Source organism: Colobus angolensis, unplaced genomic scaffold, assembly GCF_000951035.1.
Source record: "Colobus angolensis palliatus isolate OR3802 unplaced genomic scaffold, Cang.pa_1.0 Scaffold37, whole genome shotgun sequence".
NCBI lineage: Eukaryota > Metazoa > Chordata > Mammalia > Primates > Cercopithecidae > Colobus > Colobus angolensis.
Window position 1 is genome coordinate 6295404 of NW_012117043.1, and position 23040 is coordinate 6318443.

The following is a 23040-nucleotide window of genomic DNA, read 5'->3' on the forward strand; positions in this document are numbered from 1 at the left end:
TCTGCAGGACCTTTGGGGTTTATTCCCTGTCCACCCATGGGTTCTGTGTGCCTTCTGCTGTTAATCTACACCACTCTCCCATCTGCTCTTCCATCTTAGTGCTCTCTTGCCACTTCATAAAATCGGTGCCACAAGCTCCCCGGGGACAAGGCAGGGGCTTCTTTCCTGCTGGAGGCCTGTGGCCAACATTCATGCTGAGGGGTGAGGGTGGCAGGTGCGATTTGATGAGATCCTCTCCCGCTCAAGCAAAACAACAGGTCTCCCAGAGCCCAGCCCTCCTCTGCAAGTGAAAGAATACCAAACAACTCTGTTCAAAACAGTTTATTTTATTTTATTTTTTTTTGTCAGACAAACACATTGATTTCTGGACCACAGTAGAGGATGGAAACCTTTCACAAACTTATTTATTTGAAAATACAAATATAAAATTATACTTTCCACATCTGTGATGTGAGAGACTGCCATCCACATAGTAATTTTTTACAACAGGGCTTTAAGAAAGCCACACACAAAGACCTGAAAGATGCTTGAGATATATATATAGATAGATACATATATATGTATATATATAAAAAAAATACTCACTACCAAAGTTCTCATCAGTTTCATACTAAAGTATAAAAGTAAGGGTGAGGTCAGCCACAGTGCTAGGGAAAGTTTTATTTAGATACATTTATGTCCACATGAAACGCTTAGACTTGCATCCTATTACATATGGAATTCGGAGTTTACAATACACCATGAACGGCAGATTGGCTAGCCCACGCTACTTAAGAGGACACTCACAGATTCCACACGGGATGGTACATTATGTACAGAATACAGTAGTAGAGAACCTTCGAGGGAGGCTCTGGAACTTTTGTCTCTCAGCCTCCAGCCCCCTCCCCCATCATGCCCCTGCCTCCCGGAACTGAAATCCTGTCTGAGACAATACATTCTGATTATTTGATAGCCAGGTGTTTGGATTAAGGTTGCCCCCCCAGCCCCTGACAAGAGGGGTGGATTTTATTTATATGTTTTTGTGTTTTAGTTTACTTGCTTTTTTTTGGTGGAAAAAAAAAAAGAAAAAGAAAACAAACATATTACAGTATTAAAGTATTGCTTAACTTCCAGCGTCTCCTTGTGTAGTGTCTGTGCCCAGGACAGGGCTGAGCTGACATCTGCTAGTTTTCTGCTTTGGGGTGAGGGTGGGGAAACCCGCCAGTGTCTTTCTTCAATGTGCTTGCCTGCAGTCAGTCCCTCTGCTCTACCCACTGTCTGCCTCCCTTGGAAGATAGCCTGGCTTGTGAAGCACATTCAAGAAAAAAAAAAAAAAAAATCTCCCTTCCCCCACCAGCCCCCGACTCTCCCTCTGTCCCTGCGTGCCACTTGCAACCGATAAAGAGAAGTATGAGTTAGTGTTTCTTTTGTAAACAATTTCATATGCAATATAATACAGAAAGCATGGCTGACCTTCAATAAAAAATGTAGTAAACGATATTGCTTTATTCTTGAATATGCTGCAGTGAGTGAATGGCAGAATGAAGCAGTGTGGAGGTGGTGGAGGAGGCTAAGTCCCTAGCCCTCGTTTGCACTAAAGATCAAAATAGGTTTTGTTTTTCTATTTGGAACCAAAAATAAATTTTTTTCCCCAAAAATCCCCAAATGAAAAAGAACAACAAGCAAAACCCGCCCCCAAGAAATCAAAAACAAAACAAAACCAAGAACAAAAACTGAACACCTTTCAGGTCATTAGAACCAACAATTACCCAATGATTTTTATACTAGTCTAGCAAGATGTGTGTAACATTCACTGGCTGTGATTGCTGTGCAGTGAAACAGTAAATTGACAGCAATAGAGCCATGCTACCTTAAAGTCCAAGCTACAAGTTCAAATTAAGATGAAGGTTATGAAGGATAAAAACGCAAAGGCCTGTTGGGGCTTTGTTTGAATCAAGCTAATGGGCGACTGGGATAGAGCGCGAGGCTGTTTGGTTTTCCCAATGGATATGAGGAAGGCCACAAGCCAAGTCTGTGGAACCTGCTAGAGAGCAGACCAAGGCTTGGTCATATCCGTCAGCCCCATGCCCAGTTAGAACCGGGAATGGGTCCGGGAGCTAATGCCACTCACTCGCCTCTGCTTGGGAGGAGAGGAGTTTGGGGGTCTCAGGCAGATGGATCTGGAAGCCAGAAAGTCACCCGGTGGCTGTTTGATAATTCCGGGGAAAAGCCATCAGCCAAGAGGGTTTCTCCCCCAGGGAAGGCGAAAGGTGGTTCCCATGTTCGCCATTGAGCTTAACTGAAACAAAGACAAGGCTGAACATCAGTGCTAAAAGAATTTACAAAAATCTTTCAAAATGGACTTCTAGATGGATGGGGGGACTAACGTGAACCTTAAACCTAGGTAGCCACATTAAAACATATCGGATTTCCACAAGATTTGTGCTATGGGCTACTGGGTCTCTTCAAAAGGTATATAAACATCTAAAACATATTCACACAGATTATCAATTTCTTCTGAGCATTCTTAAAAAAATATTTTTCTCTTAGTAAAATCATTTTAATATACCATGCCTCCCTCTTTTAAAAAATAAATTAAAAAAATCCAGTTTTGCATATCTAGCATTAGCATTTAAGGTAGTATGGCACCCCTTCACAGTGGGGGGGGGGGATCTACAAAACGCCGTAGAGTCCGCCGGCATTTTAACATGGTGAGACCTTGGGTTAGTTGAAACCACATCAGATCAGCTAAAATAAAATTAAACTTGAAATCGAAAAAAATAATTAAAGGAAAAAACTGCCCCAAAATTATTAGCTTTTTTTTTTTTTCATAAATAAGAGAAAGTTCTATCCTTACTGGTCCTAAATCTGAATAACTATGTCTAATTTTTTTAAATCTTAATTATGTTATACCTATCAATATGTACTAGAAGAAAGAGGAGAAAAAAAGTCGCTACACTAGTACCAGGACAGCACGCTTACAAGATAGCCATTTTATACATTATTAACATACAATGATCAACAAAGAGTCTTGTATGAGGTGATGGGGGATGCAGAGAAAAGGAAGGGAAGTACAGTACATCACCAACATGGACAAAATAGGAATTAAATTCCCTCGTCTAAACACTGAATTTCTGGGAATTTACTATTTTTTCTTTTTTCTTTTTCTTTTTTTTTAAATAAAACTTCTGTTTTGTTGTTTTATGACTTGAACAAGTTTTGATATTTTAAAAGCGCTCAGCATTTAATCTGGTTGTTTGGGGGAAAAGAAAAGAAACAAAGAAAGGAAAAAAGCAATAAAAAACCCTCACCAAACAACCTAACATTTTATTAGAAAAACAAAGAACATGATTTTTGTTTTAATTAAAAAAAAAAAGTTGTTGCTGTTTCATTAGAATTGAAAAAGGCTTTTTTCTTTCTTTCTGAGTTAGCATTTTGAAGTCTTTAGTTTGAAGATGCTTTTGCCCTACCATGTCTGTGAATGTCTACATTAGTCTACTTTGTTAGTAAAATTTATAAAAATAGGAGTGCAGCAGCTCTTTATAATAAATGTCGCATTCAGTGTCTCATACTGGCTGTGCCTTAAGTACCAAATTTATAAACGTAACAATTTAAAAAATATTAATAAAACGTCAATATCACATTTTAAAAAAGAAAAATATATATCCACACTACAATATGTTTTAATGCCATCTATTGAGTTGTACTTCTATAGTTGCTGTTGCCGACCTATTACCAATATTTAAAAAAAAGTTAAATTAAAAAATATCCTTCATCATAAGTATCTTTCCCCAACCGAGGACCATATATTATAACAGCCAAATGTTAAACATGTGCAAAGAGGAAACTGTCAGTTTTTCCCACCAGTCACAGTGCAGTGATGTTTATACTTTTTATTTTTAAAATTCTGTTTACATCTACAATAAATTAAAAAAAAAAATTCTTCCATAGCCTCTCTGGTGATACTTGCAGCACTGAGGTATTAAAAAAAATATATAAACCAAAAGGTTGCTTTCCTAATTTGTAAATAGAAAGTGAATGGAGAAAGGTTGTATTAATGCAGGCTTATCCACTCCTGGCCCATGGGCCCCCAGATCGGGGAGTAGGGTGGGGAGCAGGGGGAGAAGAGAGGCAAAGTGTCCTAGGAACCTTTGGAGGTGCTGAAATGATTGGACAATAGAAAATGATCAAATATTTAAAAATTAAGACTGAAAAAGAATATCCCCCCCACCCCACCCCCATCCAAGCCAAACAGGTGTGCTTTGAAACTTTAAATATGTTAAATATTAAAATTGTAGCTTTGTTTTTAAAAAACGTCTTGGGAAAAGCAGTTTTTCATATTTTAAATAAAAACCTAACTAGACGGTAACATTTGAAGCTGTGCACAGACAAGAGGTTAATAGGCTGGTACAACACTAATACAGTTCTTAGGTCTATCACACAGACAGAGGAGCTAAACAGTGCTCTAACTTGTCCTGGGGTGGTCCTGGCAGCTGGGCGATCTTCATCTCAGTAACTGACTTGGCCAACGTTCCCTTCCCGCCTCCTTCCACAGAGCATCAAACTGCCTGGGACCGACTCCCTCACAAAAATATTTTTGATTCTCTCTTTCTTAATAGTTTCTATGTAGTTAATGGAATTGTATTTACAACATTTCTTTTTTAGAATTCACAATTTCAAAAAACCTTATAATATCACCTCTTTCAACAGAAAAAAAGCACTTATAGAAAAGGAGGACACCCAAAACACTGTCGTCCTTACCTTATTGCCGAAAATAGATAGACTCAGATTAACAAAGAGACATCACAAAAAGAACTGCTAGAGAGTCTGTTAATTAGCTTACTACATCTCACTTCTTCTACAACGCAAAATAGAAAGCTCATGCCCACCTCCTGCCCCGCACTTCACAACTTTGCTTCAGTGTGTGCTCAAGTTCCACCTGAAAATTCATACAGTCTCAGAATTGGTACCAAAATAGGGAGAGTAATATTACCATCTCAGCATCCTTTAAAAGTGAGAACAGAACCAAAACAAGCAAAAAAAAATTTTAAGAAAAAATAACTCCTTAATATAACAATTATACTATGGTTAAGCTTTGAACTAGGTATTAAAGCTATGTGACTACTGGACTAAGTCAAAATCACTACCAAATGTGATTCAAAGAGATTTAAAAGGAGAATGGGAAGAGAGGAAGGGAGAGGGAAACCATCAAGAAAAACAAAACAAAACAAACCGAAATCATGGGTTATATACACATTTAAAAGCTGTTGTCTTATATTACAGCAGATTTGTGAGATGATGAGATGTAGTCAACCCTCGATCCGAAGTGAGCCATCTCTGGTTGGGATGGGGAGTGAGGCTGGTGGGGGTCCAGGTCTGAGGACATCACCTAAACAAAGGGCCACTCAGAAACTTCGCCCAGTCTTGCCTGGACATCCAGGTATGCTCTGCAGGGCGGGGAAGGCCAGGATGTCCAGAAGAAAACATAAAAATGGAGGGGAGAGGGGAGGAGAAAGAAGTGTCAGACAAGTATGAGATTTCCTCTGCTGTTTTAACTAGAGTTTCAAAGATGGACTTCATTGGACTACTGAATATGTATGAAAATCACCTGGCTAGAAGCCTACTGAGATCACAGCTTTGGAAATCTGACACCTAAACCATGCCTGATACTGGGGAGAGGACAAGGTTACAACTCTTCTTGCTGATTTGATACAGTACCATAGGGTTCTTGAGGTAATGGTGGGAAATGCGGTCACAGGGGTTGCAGCCAGATGGGCCAACTGCCCATTGACCAGAGATACCTTTTTTCTGTTTAAACTTCTGTTTTCAAAGCTAAATGTTAAAAACAAACAAACAAACAAACAAAACCCCTGCAAACTTTTGCCCTTATTAGATACCCATCAATAACTTTTAAATGCAAACTTAACACTAAAAGATCATACCACATACCAAAAACTAAAGGTCATGACACTAAAAATATACAACAAATAACCAGCTTTGGTTACAGGAAACAAAAACAGGCCCAGGATTCACAGATGTGTTAATTGAGTCTCCCTGAATTGACTGTGGGTGGGGGGTGGGGGGGCGGGGAGCGGGGCCTGGGCTCCTCTTTTGTGGATGGCACTAAATGTCAGAGAGTCACCTCTGTTGGGGACAATGCGTGTGTTTGACCAGTCCTTCCTAACTGCTGCGGTGCAGCCACGTGGCTCTATGAGTTCACCTAATCCATTCTGGAAGGGGGTGAGTTGCTATCACACTCCTGGCTACTTCGTCCTTCTCTGGAAATTGAGTCCTAGACTTAGACGAGGGAGGATGGGCTGGTAGCAAACTCCCCCATCCCATTCTATCCCGCCCCACCCCTGTGGAAAGGCTTTAGTGGCCTTGGGGGTACATGCAGCTGTGGGCAGGAAGCCCTACACCACTCCTTCTCTTCCAGGGGAGGTAAGGAGGGAGCACAGGCAGCCCCAGTGCCTGGCCTTTCAAGGGTCTGCTGTGCCTGGTAGTTGTTTAACCCCCTCTTCATCTGACTTCACAAAGGGCTGGAGCCATCTTCAGTCTCCAGAGTTCTTGGTGATATCAGTTGTCCCTGCTCTCAGAGAAACCTTACTTCCTCTAGGCCCCCAAACCCAGCTTAATTAGTAGCGAGTAGCTTTCCTTCAAACTGTTAGTGGCCTCTGGCTCTGGCCAGCAATGGCTGGGTCAGTGGTCAAGGGGAAGTGGAGGCGAGGGGTGGGGGAATTCACACACATGGTTTATTTGGTTAACAGAGGCAGTTGCGTTAGTTGAGGTGATCCCTTAGCAGCAACATTAGAGAAATCCAAGAGATTTATGGAGCTCAACTCAACCCAGTTCTCCACCTGGTCCGACTCAGGAGCCAGGAGCAATCCCTCTCTAGGAGAGAGGCATCCAATGAAGTGCGAGCCCAAAGTGGCCAGTTCATCTCCAGCCTTGTTTCTCCTACATCCCAACTCCAAGAGTGAAAGGCTCTGGTGCCCCTGTGGGATTTTCCTAGTGGAATACATTCCTTGGCCTCAGCTGTCACCCTCTCTTTTCCAGAGACAGATCCATGTTCCAACCTCACAAACTTAATGTGCTAACACAGTACACGTCTAGTGCTTTCACAAGGACAACCCCTCTCCCTTGCTGGTGTTCTTGCCAAGAAGGACAGATACTCATTTCCAAAGGAGTGTGTGGCAGGGGGCTTCCTCACTGCCCCAACCTCCCTCTTCTCTCTTCCATCCCCTCCATATCCCCATCAAAGTGATTGAAAAAATGTTTAATTAACTTGAGCTCAGTTTAAAAGGTTAGGAAACTGGCAGGGATCCAAATCCACGTTACACAGGTGATGTCGTTAATTTAATTTGCTTTTCGTGCAGTAATCTGGATAATTACTCAGTAGTTACTGGCAAAAATGTTTTCTTTTCACTAAAAGATGGAGTCTGACTGTTTGACTGCATGAACCCCATTGGCTGAGCCCCAGCAAGGCCTGGGGAGCCGAAGGGGCCCAGCAACTCACAGGGCCAGCTCAAAGGACCTCCAGGAGTGGGTGGCCCTGGCCCCCATCCCTGCTTCCAGGCCTAGCAGAAGCCCAATGCTTCCCTGCCTCTATCCCCCTGGGACGGGCGCAGCACGAGATCTCCTTCCAGTTTCCCACACTCTTGATTGTATTTCAAGACAGAGAAAGATGAAGGGTGGGGAAGATACAGAAAAAGAATCCAAAGAACCAAATTAAGAAAAAGAGAGAGAGAGAGTCAAAAAGGTGGGGGTCATGATTAAAAGCTGGAGGAAGGGATGACAGATTAAAAGACTGGATTTGTTTTTGCCCCCACCCTCCTGAAAAGGGATCCAGAAAGAGGAGAGAGAGACGTGGATGTGATGAGACAGGGGCACGCACGTACATGTATGACCTGTGGACATACATGTACGGACACACCAGCAGGGCAGAGACACATGGCAGAGACGGTAATACCTCAGAGTGAGATGGCAACGAAAGCACCTGCTCAATGGTATCCATTTGTAAAGGCCGTTGCAATCAAAGGTCCCTAAAATTGCACAATTGTTAAGGTCATCAGTGTGCTATACATGGGAACAGATTGTCACATTCTGGGAAAGGAAATTGTCTCTAGGACTAGTTCTGTGGTTGCCAGCATGAATATGTAATTCTGAGACACCGTGCCATGAGGGGCCAGGATGACATCCTCCTTAGCTCCAAACCCCTAGTCCCCACTCCCTCCGCCCCTACCAAGCCTATCTGCTTACCCAGGGAAAAACCAAAAGCCAGATTCAGAGGTGTGGGTGGGTGGTGGGAAACGGGGGTTTGTGCCCCTAGTGATGGGCACGGCTGCCCTGAACCCCAGAGTGCAAAGATAAGTCTCTGTCCACAGTCCCAGCAGCTCTAGCTGGGGAGAAGAAATCCCGGTGCAGACAGACTGGGATGCTTTCTGGTTATTTCAGAAAAACATCACAGCCCACAGGTCAAAACACCCCGGTTTTCAAGAACAAATTGGGTCTGTGTTTCTGGATGCTGAATATGGAAATGAGTTGTGTTCTAAGTAGTGATAGACGGTCCCCTAAATTGAGCAGCTCTCAGGTAAATAATATTATTCTGGATTTGGTACCACAGTTGATCCGAGGGGATTAGATTCATTAAACTACTGACTTAAGCGATACCGAGGGGATTAGATTCATTAAACTACTGACTTAAGTGATACTGGCTTGGGAGCAGAACTGAACAAGGGCCCACCCTGCACAAGTAGGGCTGGCAGGTGTGTGTGCACGTGTGTGCATGTGTGCGTGTGCGTGTGTGCATCCGTGTGTGCGTGCATGCATATGTGCACGTGTGTGTGTGCGTGCGTGTGTGCGTCTGTGTGTGTATGAGGGAGGAGCTCCCAATGCCAGGGGGCATGAATGAGGCCACCTTGGTGCCCTAGACTGTCTGCACGTGTTTTGTTCTCCGCAGCGTAGCCCCCAAGGCAGGGCTTGCCAGCTGTCGCTCAGAAGCAGAGTCTGACAGGAACGTGGCCTGGGACTGCAGACGCACCCATCTTAGCTCAAAACCAAGCTGCCTCCAAAATGCTGAGGCTGGCTAGGGCAAAGGTTGGCCAATTTTCTGTTTCCAAAATGGAAGGGACAGCGAGCAAGTGGGCTCAGGCACATTCATGCTCACACACACCGGGAGGGAGAAGAACAATACAATCTGAAAACAGCATGCAAATCTGTTAAGCAAATTTCCATTGCCTGGATTAGTCAGATTATAGAACCACAGAGCATTACAAATATCAAATGCATCTGGCCTTCAAGGGGTGGGGGCTGCAGCTAAACAACGCAAATGGGAACTTACTTGGAACCTGGAAACTGTAAGAAACATTAGCAAAAGGAAACTGCCTGGGAGAGGGCTTGGACCCCCACACCACCTCTCAGGCTCCAGCACTGCCACTGGACCTTAGATCAGGGGCTCTGTTGACTAAGGCTCCTACTCTGGTAGGGAGCTGGCACATTTCCCAGCTTTCAGGTCCCAGCCCACATGACAGTGTCCAGAAAGCGGGGATCAAGGAAGGTGGCCACTACTGAGGCCCTATTACGTGCCAGTGCGTGACATTATTTCGAATAATCCTCCCACAATCTTTTGAGGAAAGCACAGAGATTCTGGTTTTGCAGTCAGGGAAATGAGATTCAGACGGGTTATCGAAGTGGCTCAAGGATGCCCTGTGTGAAGGTGATGGAGTGGTGAGATCTGAACCGGACCTGCCCACGCACCTTCCGCTCCATCACACAGCCACATGAGAGGCACTCAGGACATGTCTAAGACGACGGAGGCTTTAGCCCTCAGGAGCTGGTGTGATGTTGATGGGGACCCTCTGTCCTCTCCTCTGCCCCCAATTTTGGGCTTTCCTGGCACACCCACAGGCTACAAGGAGCTGGTCAGGAAGGAGGAGGCAGGAGGGCAAGGGAAGGCAGGTACTTACAGCTATTCCGTGGCCGAAGCCCGAGCCCGGCTGTGGGCTGGCCGCACTTATGTAATTCCCCACTCCGGAGTCCTGGCTGGCAGGGCCGTAGAGATCGGCGACAGGTCCTGGGCTGTTGGCCCCCGGGAAGCCTCCGGGCCGCGCCGGGTTGGAGCCTGCCGGGGAAGCGGGCGCGCCAAAATTCGGTTGAGCACTGTAGCTATTCAGGACTGGTGTGCAGAGAATAGAGCTGGGTATGAGGCCAGAAGCCAGGCATGCACCGGTCATTACAAGCCAAACACTTGAGAAAAACAGCTGAGGCCCAACTTCTAACACTCAACCAAGGCCATGCGAAAACATCAGCAGGGACTCAAGAATACTCAGCCCAGGCTACTACTAAGAAGCTTGGAGCTCCAAAAATATAGAGAATAAGAAAACAATCATTCAACACACTACGGCAACCAACCGGAGGTGCTTCACTGCCCACCAAATTATCACAATAGAAATAGAGATATATATGGAAGAGAGAGAGAGAGAGAAAGAGTTTTTTTTTTTCACATCTGAATTGATGCTCATGCAGTCTTCTAGATCTGGGCACGTTGAGACAGCATTCACATCCCATGCAAACTACAAAGGAACTAGTTTTAGACTACACATTGTGTTAATATTGATATTAAAACGTGACAGGAAACAAAGCAATTTGTGTCCAGGAAAAAAAAAATCTTTGCGGAGGGGATTTTTGATCTTTTCTTGTATGTGTGTTTCACTTTTTCTTTTTTGTTTTTGGATCCATTAAATGACAAATTTGTTTTGTTTTGTTTTTTAAAAAAAAGACAAAAAAGATCTCCATTCTCCATCCCACTCCCACCACTCCCCCCTCCCCACTGGCTACTCCCTCCCTTCCCACCCTTCCCACTCATAACCCTGAATGAAAGTCATCAATACTGAACGTGGTCGGAGGATGGGATATGTCATGGAGAGTTTGGGCATCTTGACATAACAGTAATGATGGCGGCAGAGAGTTTCCTTTTGGGGTGGAGAGAAGGGGATGGAGGGAGGGATGGGGGGGAATGGTAAACCTGGAGGCTGGGGCCAGAGCTGGGGTGGAAGCCAATGGTTCTACAGGACACCCACACACTCACCTCCTGCAGGAGAAGGAAAGGGGGGATTTAAACTTTTTTTTCCTTTTGTTTAAAAAAAAAAAGACAAAGAAGTATGAATGCAGAACATACCGACTAAACCAATTCATAGCTAAACCACAGCTGACCAAAATGCCTGCTTTCTCTTGGTTATCCTGCAATGTCAACTCCAGACTGAGAACAGCAAGCTCAGGATGCACCTTTGCTATAGAGAGAGGGGACTTGACACGCACAGATCCAGAGAGTGGTGGGGTTGCAGATCGGGGGGCAGCGGAAGGTGACACTGCCTCGGTCCCCGACCAATCTCATCATTCTGACCCTAATGAGGGCCGCAGCCTGTCAACCAGTTAACTAGGTTAATTTTGTTCACCTTTATTTCCCCTTAGTAGTTTAAACTTTATTTTCTTTTCCAAAATGGAAAACAATATTTTTTTTAATTGTAAAAGGAAGTTCTTATTGATTTTTAAGCCTCAAGGTGAGTCTGGGCTGGCTACCTTTGGTCCACGGCTAACCCGTATTAAAGAACCAGACATTCTAAGAGTCACACTTTCAGATCTTCGGCTCCAAAGGGCTGCTCCTTGCAACAATCACTTCTCCCTTCTGCCTCCCTTGGCCTCTCCCCTTCTTCCCTGTGACCAGTTGCCTTCAATGGCAGCGGCAAAGAACATCCATGCAGGTGGGGTCACTCCTGGCTTTGGCCCCTCCCTTGCCCAGGGACCTGTGGTTTGAGGCCCTCCGTTCTGGTGGGCCTGGAAGAGCCAGAAGTGGATTGATTTTCACCCACTTGTCACAGGGATGGGAAGAGACTGATGAAGCAGCCAAGGCACACTGGTAGGAGACTGAGACAGAGACACAAAGATACACGAGAGACCAAATCAAGCTGGGCCTGGCTCCCGACTCAGCAGAGAAAACAGAACTGCAGCCTCCGGATGCCCTTGGGTTGGGAAGCCCGAAGGTGAGCCCCTTTGAAGCTGTAGCTGAGAAATGAATAAACTGGCCAATGGAAAGAGCAGGTTAAAGAGAAAAAGAAAAAAATAAATTACAGAGGCTGAGAGCAAGTGAACGGCTGATCTGGGAATGTGCTGGCAGACAAAAGGATCAGAGATTTTTGAATACAGAAGATTCAACTTGCAGATAACACTTGGCCCTCTCACTCATGGAGGCAAATATCAAGCCGAGATATTCAAAAGGCGGTATTATCTTAGTCTAACACATTTTTTTCTTCTGAGCTCAGGAAAACAGAAGAAGCTTGGACAGTGGACTCCTGGTTTTGTCCAGGCAGCTGAAATCCCTCCCCATACAAATGAACTAATTAGCCTGTTCCATTTTAGGCTAATAGGATGGGGCGGGCATGAGGAGGCGCAGTGGTTGATGGAAAGAAAGTTTTTTTGGCTTCTTTCTTGTCTGGCCGGATGTGAACCCAGGAAGGTGTTGGGCAGGCTCACCTAACTAGTGGGTGGGGAGAAGCAGGTTTAGGTTTCCATTTCTTCCCACAGAAGCGCCAGCTAGAGACTAACCTAGCCAGCAGAAGCAGTCTCGGAGACAGGATGTAGCATGCCCACAGAAGGGTGATGTCCAGAAATGCCCCCTTCTGCAGGCTTAGAAGACAGAAGGGCTGTTGGTACTATGCCCATCCTAGGCAACCTCTCCCATTTCTGTGTGCGGGGAGGCCTGTGGCTTCTGAGTCGGCCTGAAGGGAATTTCACAATAAGCAGCTCATCTTGGTCTATATCACCCCTCCTTGCTCAGTCATCCTCCATCAAACGACACTAAAATCACCGTGGAGAAGACACTGTATTAGAATGCAGCTTTCAAATCCCAAGTCCTGTTTTATTATGCACTTGCTCATCACAATGCTGGAGCCTCAGCTCAAAGTCACCTTGCAGATGTCCCCCAGTCAGGGGGTGAAAGACAGGGCTGCTGGGTCCCCACTAGAGGGCGCAGCTGGCAGGCAATAAGCACCCAGCTCTGGGCTGGTCCCCTATCTCCAGCTAGGCTTCTGGGCAGTGGAATCTGCACCCTTGGGCCGGGCGCATGGAAGAGAGGAGCCTCTATTTTCCACAGTCAACACTTCTGTCTGTCTGTCTCTGCGAGCAGAAGACCCAGGCTCCAGAAAGCATGTTAAAGTCCCCGAACAAGCCATCTGGAAACTCATGCATCTTTGAGAAGACTCATAAAAAGCAACGGCTCTGGCTGCTTAGGAGAGAATGGGGACTGCCACTTGGCACATAAACTTGTCAGTAGCTGTTCCTGCTGTCTGACAGTGGGAAGGCATTAGGGACAAAGCAATTTTCTTCTTTCGCGAAGTCAGCGTAACTCCACATACTGAACACTGGCTGGCTACATAGGAAAGGGGGTCATCTGAGAACACTGTCTCCCTCTAAGAGGAGAGGTAGAGAGTGGGGTTGCAGGGGGTGGGGGGGAAGTCATGAAGCCAAATCTCTGACCGGAGGGTGTTTTCTTTGGAAGTCATTCTCCAGTCAATTCTCAGTGATCTTTCTAAGTGAAGGGTGCCTTTTCCCCAGGCACGGAGACTTATTTTGGGGGACCAGAATCGGTCCCATATACCAGGATCAGCTCGGGAAGAGAAGATGGGACATGGCTCTTAGTGGGCAAGGGCACTTGTCTACTGCTCAGCTAGGGTGTGCGTGTGTGTGTGTGGGGGGGCAGGGAGTACACTTTGTTGAATAAATAAACAGTGCTGAGATTTATAAATTGGATATTATGACTCCTGTCCCAGAAGAGGACAATGTCTCGCATACGTCTTGGCATTTTTGCAGCAGGAGCTATGAGCGTTAAGTGGCTTGGGATAAGCCCTGCTCTAGGATGGCAGTTTGGGGGCTCATTGTGGTGATCAGGTTCATTTCATTAGCAGCATCCATGGCAGCATTTTAATCCCAGGCAGGTTTCTCTTTGCCCTTCATCCTCACTGCCCAATATCCTCTGGGCTTTCCCAGTCAAGGTGGCACCCACAGAGCGGCAGCAATGATGCAGAGAAAGGGAGCACTGGACTCGGAGGCAGAAAACCTGACTGTGACCCCAGCTCTGTTCTTACAGTCAGGTGCCTTGGGCTAAGAAGCCACTCACAAGCCCAAGTCCTCATCTGTAGCAAGTGAGTGACGCTTTCCTTGTTCAATCTGACTCACGGGGCTGCTTCAGGAATGAAAAAGAGAAAGTGTTCTGTAACTTGTCAAGTTTAAAACAAATACACCCTATTTCTGAAATAGTTATGTATGCAGAACCCAATAAGGCAGGTACCACATGTGGATTTAGGAAAATCTGATATAGGAAAATGCAATTCACTATCCATATGAATCAGGAGGTGACTTACAAAAATCCCAATTTATCCATTTGGTGCATTTAATCATCTTGGGCCTGAAGAAAGAACTCCTGGGAATGGGGGTCAGAAAAGCAAGGACACCGAATCTCACCAAGGATGGCAAGAGGAGAGGCACTTGAATGAAAGTTGGTGGCATTTCACATGGGATAAAAGGAGAAACTTCCTGCCCATCAACAAAATACTCTGATGGCTGACCTGGGAAAGTCCGAGAATCATCCTGGAGATCTTAACAGAGACGGATGCTGCAGGCTTAAGACTCTCACCTGCAAGGGTTGGACCCAAAGCTACTGGGCATCTTTCCCTTAGGGTTCTAAAGCGAGATGGGAGAGACGCCTGCTGTCTGGCCAGCATGTGACTCTGACCAACTGTGGTGACAAGGGACTGGGCTGAGAGTGGAATTAGGCATGGAAGGTAGGGAAGTGGCAGGAGTCAGAACAGCCTCACTGTAGGTCTAGAAAAGGTATGGAAGTCTAGTCCAATAATTTTTGTGTTGTCCCTAAGTGATGTCACTGGACCTGAGGCAAAAAGCTAGAGCCAGGACAATGAGGGGGGCAACCCTCAGAGGGCACCTCTGGCTCTAAGGCCTGAAAATTGGATTATTACTGATCCAGAGAAAGGAACTGTTTACAAAATATTTTCCAGATGAGCTCAGTTCACATATTTGGGACAAGCCAGGGGCCCACCAAGTTCCAGCCCTAGACCCAGCTCGTAGTTTGGTGGGTCTCACATTTCTGCAAAAGCCAGGCCCAGCCCTCAAGACAATTTCAGTCATCTGCATTGTGAATTATCTAATGCTGCCAGGTTTCATTTCAGGCAGAAGACCGCAGTGGCCCCTGGCACATTTCCGGGAGAAAGACTCTTCCCTGCCCAGCTCGTGCATGTGGCTCGGGTAAGACAAATGCAATGGAGGGCCCATCCTTGCCAAGTCCAATTCAGAAGGGATTTGGGCTGACTGGTGTCACGGCCTCCATTCCCAACCCCCTAGTCCTGACAGGATGGAGGACTGAGAACAGGAGAGGTCATAAGCCTGTGTAATAGTCCATGAGGGCAGAGGCTGTGTTAATTCATCACACTGAATTTTTAGGGGTTTTTGTTTTAGAGAAATTTAAAAAAACTAAATAAAGTTATCACACTCTCCAACACTCATCTCTACCTTCACTTGTCTATATCATGCTTGTATCTGCCTTGATTTAAAACTCCACAGTCATAGGACTCTATCTCCCTTATTAGCAAGAAATTCCTCCAGGCAGGTGGGGAACTCTCGGGATTCTCAGGGAGCCCTATGTTCCCGATCAGAGAGCATATTCTCCAAAGAGCAATAGTAACCTTCTGCCATTCCTCAGTGGACACTGGCTCCACAATGCCAGTTGGCTGTCAACAGTGAGGGCCTGCATGAGTCCCTCTGAACAGCCAGCTACTCTTTATTGGAGGGCTCTGAATTTCGGCAACTGGGCAGCCAGAGGCCTTTCTGGGGAACAGAATTGGGGATCCCATTCTGCAGTTTCCTTCCTGTGCCCTCTGAAAACAGTGCCCACTGTAAATAATTGCAGATGGTCAAATGTGAAAGGTAAGCATGAAAAGACAAAATCTATTTCTGATAATGGAAAGAGAATACTCGGTTATGAATTGGCATGTCTCGAGCAGAGCAAGGTAGGATTACACTCCAGGAGTCTGCCCGGCCAGCTATGTCCCAGCAATCCTTGGCTCAAGCTTTCCTTCTAGAGCTTAGCCTGAAGGTAGGAGAGACTGGTAGAGAAGATCAGCAACGATGTCCAACCTGGGAAAATTGTATGACATGCTAAATTAAAATCAAATCAGTTCAGGGACCCAGATGCAGGGACAACCAATTTTATACACAATACAGTTTTTAAATCTCTGCTGAAATTCAGGCTATTTCAGAAGGGAAGGGGGAAGATACTTTAAAACTGGGGAAGGATTAAGAGAGCAATGTGATGGGATTTCTTTTTCACTGTCTGCATATACAAACAGATACATGACTGAGAGGTACAAACTCAGCCTGGTGTCAACATCATGCTAGTCCTGATGTATCTGGAGTCGCCTGGCTCCTCTTACATGCTGCACGGGACACATGGTGAGTGTCTGGGCACGCACTGGGCTGACAGGGCAGCCAGCATCACACAGACATTCCAAATGTCAGTGACAATGGCGCCAGTCTTATGATAAGTTGTAGTTTCTGCTCGTTCTCAAAACTTAACCGGATTCAGACCACTGAGGTTGGTGCTGATAATGTCTACTGGTTAATGTTGGCCTGTCTCAAGTAGCGAACTGATGGACATGAGCACTGAACACTTGTGAATTATTTTGTTGAAAGATCTTGGCTTCTGGTCAAGTCACACTCCCCCAAAACCCATCAGGAGATATCGTTATTAGCCAGTTCTAAAACTCTCCTATAACATGTAAGCGGTAAAGCTGGGGAAGCACACTACCATTCAGATCAGTGTAGGGAGAAAGTTCCAAACACCCAGAACCAACCCATCTGAGAAAGGCTTTCTGGATAGGACCATGCATTTTCTGTTGAGATATAATCTCAACAGTGCCGTGGTGCAATCTTGACTCACTGCAACCTCTGCCTCCTAGGTTCAAGTGGTTTTCCTGCCTCAGCCTTCTGAGTAACTGGGATTACAGGTGTGCGCCACCAAACCTGGCTAATTTTTGTATTTTTTGTACAGACAGCATTTCACCATGTTGGCCAGGCTGGTCTCGAACTCCTGACCTCAGGTGATCCACCTGCCTCAGCCTCCCAAAGTGCTGGGATTACAGGCATAAGTCACCTTGCCCGGCCCTCCTGATACGTTTTTATTATCAGCCCTGATTTGATTCTGTAAGTGTATCTCAAGCTCCAAAAGGGCCAGGCCGGGTGGGTTCTAGGCTGGTGGGTTGGGAAGATGGGTGAGGGAGGATGGTTGTTAGTGGTTGACTGCTGTCTGCTCGTGGTGCAAATTCTGGGGATGGAGCAGCCTTGAATGGGCTGTGGCCTTCTGGCCAGAGAAACCAGGCTTTTGTCATGAGGCCAAGGAAAGAACTTTCTGGAGTTGAGGTCAGTTCCCATTTCTCTCAACCCCTAAGGGCCCTGAGGGACTGAGTTTGCTTGCAGGTTTCCAGGAGGCAAGCACAGAGGGCCCCGGGAAGGGAAAGGCCATGAGGCAGTCACTGGGGCCCTGTGCGGTGACCAGATGTCACTCCTGCCTGGCATTGGCACAGGGCTTGTCCTGCTTGTGTGAACTATCCGCCAGGCTTCACCAGACCAGGCTTCAAGCCTCAAACACAGGATGGTGTTCTTGATCCCTCTCCACCGTGAACGGATGCTTCAACAACAGCTCACCCTGAGCCTCTAAAGCGCTTCAGAAGAGGAGGGAAAACCAACCCAAGAGACACATGTTATGGGTTGGCTGAAGCAGGAGGTGTCTTAACACTAACATCCTGCTGCCTCTTCCTTAAATTAAATTAATTGGCTTCAGACTCCAGGCCCACATAGGTTAGAATTTGCAAGGACTAACAGACAAGGAGGCTCCTCGGAACCTGCAGCACCCATGCCATGCTGCATTGAGCCACCCAGCAGCTGGGCATGCAGCTGTGGGGAGGCGAGATGCCACCATCACCACTCAGCAGAGAAAAGGCAGAGAGGTGGCCCCTGTTGGGTGATACCAGAGCCTTTGCTTCCTCATCCAGCCCCCCCAGGTCTGAGACTCCAAAGGAAATAAACAGGGAGTTTGCTGCCCGGAGACAACTCCCTATTCTCTCTTACAGTTTGGTGGCTCCAAGTTTTTACTAGTTCAGTCCTGAAAATGTCCCTTGCATTGCTTTGCTTTGATCCAATGACTGCCTCTGTCCTTGAAGCACATTCATCTCTTTTATCAAAAAAGAAGCCAGTTTGGCTTTTCCCCACATGTCTCCAGCCAACCTCTCATGTTGCTGTTCTGTGGTGTGCTCAGGCACCAATTTCCAACCTGAAAACCACCTTCCTGCCTGCCCCTGGCCAGGAGGCTCAGATCCTTCCTTGTGTCTTATAAGTGATTCCACTCACTGCAGGCCCAGTTTCTGCACGACAGACCACTGCTAAAAGAAAACACTATGAAATCCAAGGCTAGGACCACAGACTTATGAGGCAGACTAACGTGTTCTTCTCAATCATGATGAGAAGCTGTGTAGGAATTAGATGTCACTCTGCCCCGTTAGGCCTGATACTAGCAGGGACAAAACAGGGCCTGGAGGTGAAAACCAATGAGGCAAGAAGCACAAAGTTCTAGAAGCTGTGGCTTCTGCAGGTGTGAGGCTGGAAAGGGAACGCATACTTATGAGCCCTACCGTGTTGCTAGGCATGTTGGTAGGTGTTTCACACCATCTTTTTTCATGCTCTGAACATCTTGTAAGAGCAGCTCTGTAACCCCCATTACAGATAAGGAGACCAAGGGTTTGAGCAGCTAGGAAATGTGTCCAATGCCACACAGTGTCTCAGACAGGACTAAATCTGGCTCTAACTTGAAGGCACATGCTTTTTGAATTACGCTGCTCAGGTGTCCCTCCTGGAATCATACTTTGACAAGGTTTCCTCTGTTTACTTGGATCTTTCTTTGCCCCAGAGAAATTGCAAATTCAAGGACACAGAACAGATTCTCCAACCTTGGAGTAGAAGCTCCTGAGGGATGGACCCTGTTGCCCTTTCCAAATTGGGAGCTCCCTGGCCGTGGAAACATGTCTTCCATCAGGGTGGGGGTTCCCTGAGGTCAGGATCCGACTGCCCCAAGAGATACAGGACTGCCTCTCTCCTGAGGACTATGCCACAGACCAAAGAACAAGCAGACTTGCAGTACTGGTGGGGTCAGGCTGAAAGCAGAGAGGGCACTGCCAGAGGGAAAGTAAGCCCTGGTCAACCCTGGGCCCTCGCTAGAACTCCCCTCCCCAACCCCAGGAAAGTGCCTGGACCCAGGGGGCCACCCAGAGAGCTGATCTCAATCCTAAAAGACCACTCCATTCCGCTGAGAGCCAAGGCCTTTGGGGAGCTCGCATGCCCTAGGGCTGAACGGTATTTATTGCCCAATCATATCTAATAGAAAACTCACTGCTGGGGCTCTAGCAGGCAGGGGGCAGGGTGGGGTGGGGAAGGTATCCCAGGGGCAGCCCCTTGAGGACCCACACAAAAGACTTTCCACTTGAGTAGCTCCTCTTTAATGATTATAAAGGCACAGGAGTCTAATCCATTTTTGATGTAAGCACTAATAGTTCTGTGTCCTTGAAGTTCAAAGCAGGCGCATACATGTCACTAATTAGCCAAGCACAGAGCCATTCAGCTCCCTCTCATGTTTCTAATTAGGTCTTTAATAACAAACAAACTCCGACCTTACCAAAAGGCCCCCATTGGTCAGTCAAGGAGGGTGGCTGCTTCTCTGTTTACAGTTGCTGCAGGCTGCTAGTTTTATTTGTACATGCCCTTAATCTCAGCCAGGACTGGCCTGTCCTCGAGAGAGACAGGAGGGTCCCTCTATGAGGACAAAAACCCTTTTGTCCACCCTGGAGGGTGGCCTTCCTGACCCTGCTGGGAAGACCAATGGAGGCAGGAGAGCCGTGGGCTCCACAGCAGCAGGCTAGAGATCCCAGCCCCACCTCCCTACCTCCCAGTTAGAGGAGGCTGGGGTACCAGTGACAGCCACAGAGATGTTATGGAGCTTTACATCCAGCAAGAACATGAGATACTTGAGCCCAGTGTTACACACTGCACCTGCCTGAGGCTCAGCCTGCTAGATTCTGGTTTGATGGGTCTGTGATGCAGCCTGGTCACTGCACAGTTTAAAACCTCCCTGGGGGATCCTAACAGGCAGTAAACATTCAAGAGCCACAGCTTTGGCCTCAGTCTCTGGGTTGATCTGCTCATTGACAGCAGCTATTTTTTTTTTTTTTTTTTGAGTCTCGCTCTGTCACCCAGGCTGGAGTGCTGTGGCCGGATCTCAGCTCACTGCAAGCTCCGCCTCCCGGGTTTACGCCATTCTCCTGCCTCAGCCTCCCGAGTAGCTGGGACTACAGGCGCCCGCCACCTCGCCCGGCTAGTTTTTTGTATTTTTTAGTAGAGACGGGTTTTCACCGTGTTAGCCAGGATGGTCTCGATCTCCTGACCTCGTGATCTGCCCGTCTCGGCCTCCCAAAGTGCTGGGATTACAGGCTTGAGCCACCGTGCCCGGCCTGACAGCAGCTATTTACAGGTCCACTATTATTCATGAATACCATCCACACAGAATCAAACCCTAAGAGATTTAATCAACCACACCCAAGGATGAAAGTCTGAGGACAGATGTGTAAAATGATACACAGTTCTGGAACTGCTTCTGTCCCTCCCATTGCCTTCATGCATTAAACAATTCATGGCTGACTGTTTTCAAATTCCCACCAAGTTTTCTATCACCTGGAACCTCTTGGCTTTCTCTCCACTCACTTCTCTCAGATCTTTTTTCTTTTTTTTTCCCCTCCCCTTTTTTGAGAGGGAGTCTTGCTATGTCACCCAGGCTGGAGTACAGTGGCACAAGCTTGGCTCACTGCAACCTAGGCCTCCCAGGTTCAAGTAATTCTCCTGCCTGTCTCCCAAGTAGCTGAGACTACAGGCACACACCATCACACCTGGCTGATTTTTGTATTTTTAGGAGAGATGGGGTTTCACCATGTTGCCCAGGCTGGTCTCAAACTCCTGGCCTCAAGTGATCAGCCGCCTGGGCCTCCCAAAGTGCTGGGATTACAGGTGTGAGTCACTGTGCCTGGCCTGTTTTCTCAGATCTTAAGGCACTGTCACTGTCACTGTTCCTATCTCCAAGGAAAAGGGATTTCGAGCTTTGGAAACAGCAGCAAAACAGAGCTGTAGAACTGAAATGGCCCCCAAGAACCCTTTAGTCTGAAATCCTCATTTAGTGGAGGTGGAAGCAGGCCTGGAACCAAGTCTTCTGATTCCCTACTCTGCCTTCTACGCTGTTATGCTGCCTCTATTTTTTTTTAAGCTGTTAATCATCCTCACTGGAGTAATCAACGAGGCAACCTCTCCCCCTAGGAGGCAGAAGGGATAGAAAGCAAGCCTCTCAGCTGCCAGGGCATGCGGAGCCACGGGGACAACCCTGAACACAGTGTAAACCTCCAGCAGATCATTTCCAAGCCTGAACCGAATGTGCCCTTTAAGCCAGACGGGAAGGGAGTCACTGGAGTCTTGGGGGCTACCTCCATTGAAGACTTAAAGACTATTTTACACACCTGGAGCTGATCAATCAAAGCCAGAAAACACAGAAGGACACAGCAAAACTGGACTAGGGGTCTTTTCTGACACTGGTCCATGGTGTCTGCTTTGCTGCTGTGCGTCTGTCTTTCCTCTGAAGGATGGTGACGCTGCCGCCACGTTTCCACCTGAGTCAGTGACTGACCCCGACTCCAGGGCATCCTGGATCCCATGTCTGTCATGCTGAGCCCCTCCTCTTCTCTCCAAGGTCAGAAGCCCACCCTCTTCAGGATACAGTCAGAAATAACTTTCCGAAAGAGAGGCAAGAGGGGTTGGGCTGCCCTTCCCGGCTATATAGCCTCTGCCACAGGCACCCAGGCATCAAATGTTTACCACAGACCTGGGCAGACCATTTTTTTAATATTAATAAGTAACCAGGAACAAAGGGCCCCTTTATTTTTAGCTTTCTCTAATTGTGTAGTAATTACTCATCTACAAAACAAATGAGGCCCTGCTCGCGGTTGCCATGGTACCGGGTGCCCAGCCTCCCTGCAGGATGGTTGGCCAAGAAGCCCGCGGCTCCCGCCTTGGCCCCGCCCCTCCCCCCGCCACTGGCTCAGAGCAAAGCCCCAGCAACTGGGCAGCCAATCACCTCCCAGTCGTAAGGCCGGGCGGGGCTTCCCAGCGACCTTCCAGATGCGGTCCTCGCAGCCCACAGGAAAGAATGTTGACTCATCCCTACAGAGGACGTCTGTCTTCCCAGAGAAGCCCGCCCGTGCTCCATCGGCTAGTTTCTTCTGGGCATTGGCTAACTTCCCTCAGCCTTGTTTCAGCTAAAGGTTCCCTTCCAATAATTCTCTTCAGGCTGGCTTCCTCTTACCCGACCACGCCTCCTCGCGGCCTCCTTTGTCTGACACTGGTCTGAGTGCATTCAGGGACCAGAAACCTGATCAGAAATCTCAGCCAAAGCCAGGCAGTGTCTGCAACAGCAGGAGCAGGTGCAAAAAATACTTATACTGCCTCCTGAGGCCACTTGTAAATGATTTGGGCTTATCTCCTCCCCCAAGGATAATGGAGAATTGAGTTAAGAGCAGCTGTGGTTTTTTCTTGAGTGTCTGTTTTAAGGTTGCAGAGCCTGGCTCAGCCATCGCAGGGCTGGTGCGATGGAGCGTCCGCTGATAGTGGCTTATCCGAGGACAGAATGACGACAGGCTTAGGTTCAAATCCTGTCTCTGCCACTTCAGATAAGCTACTATCCTTTCCAAACTACAGTGTTTAAATCTTTAAAATGGGAATGAGAATCATTAGTGCTCACTTCATAGGGTTATGAGAATTAAATGGGGTAAGGCTGGTGGGCTTGACATGATACTTGGCTCACTCATAATATATGTGAGCTAGTATTATTAACATCTATTATCATTATTGTATTAA

At 46.9% G+C, this 23040-nt stretch overlaps 1 protein-coding gene across 2 annotated transcripts in view; it reads right to left on the reverse strand.

Annotated features, from left to right (window-relative positions):
- Positions 1–310: 310 nt before the first annotated feature.
- MSI2 (musashi RNA-binding protein 2) overlaps positions 311–23040 on the reverse strand; it is a 435331-nt gene continuing 412601 nt past the window's right edge. Inside the window, exons 12-14 of one of the 2 annotated variants that reach the window (XM_011953723.1) lie at positions 9945–10153; positions 7949–8021; positions 311–5426 (exon numbers count right to left, since the gene is read on the reverse strand). In XM_011953723.1, coding sequence (XP_011809113.1) covers positions 7980–8021; positions 9945–10153 — 251 coding nt within the window. In that variant the 3' untranslated portion in view covers positions 311–5426; positions 7949–7979. The remainder of the gene's footprint in view (positions 5427–7948; positions 8022–9944; positions 10154–23040) is intronic. The other variant, XM_011953722.1, reaches the window with a different exon arrangement.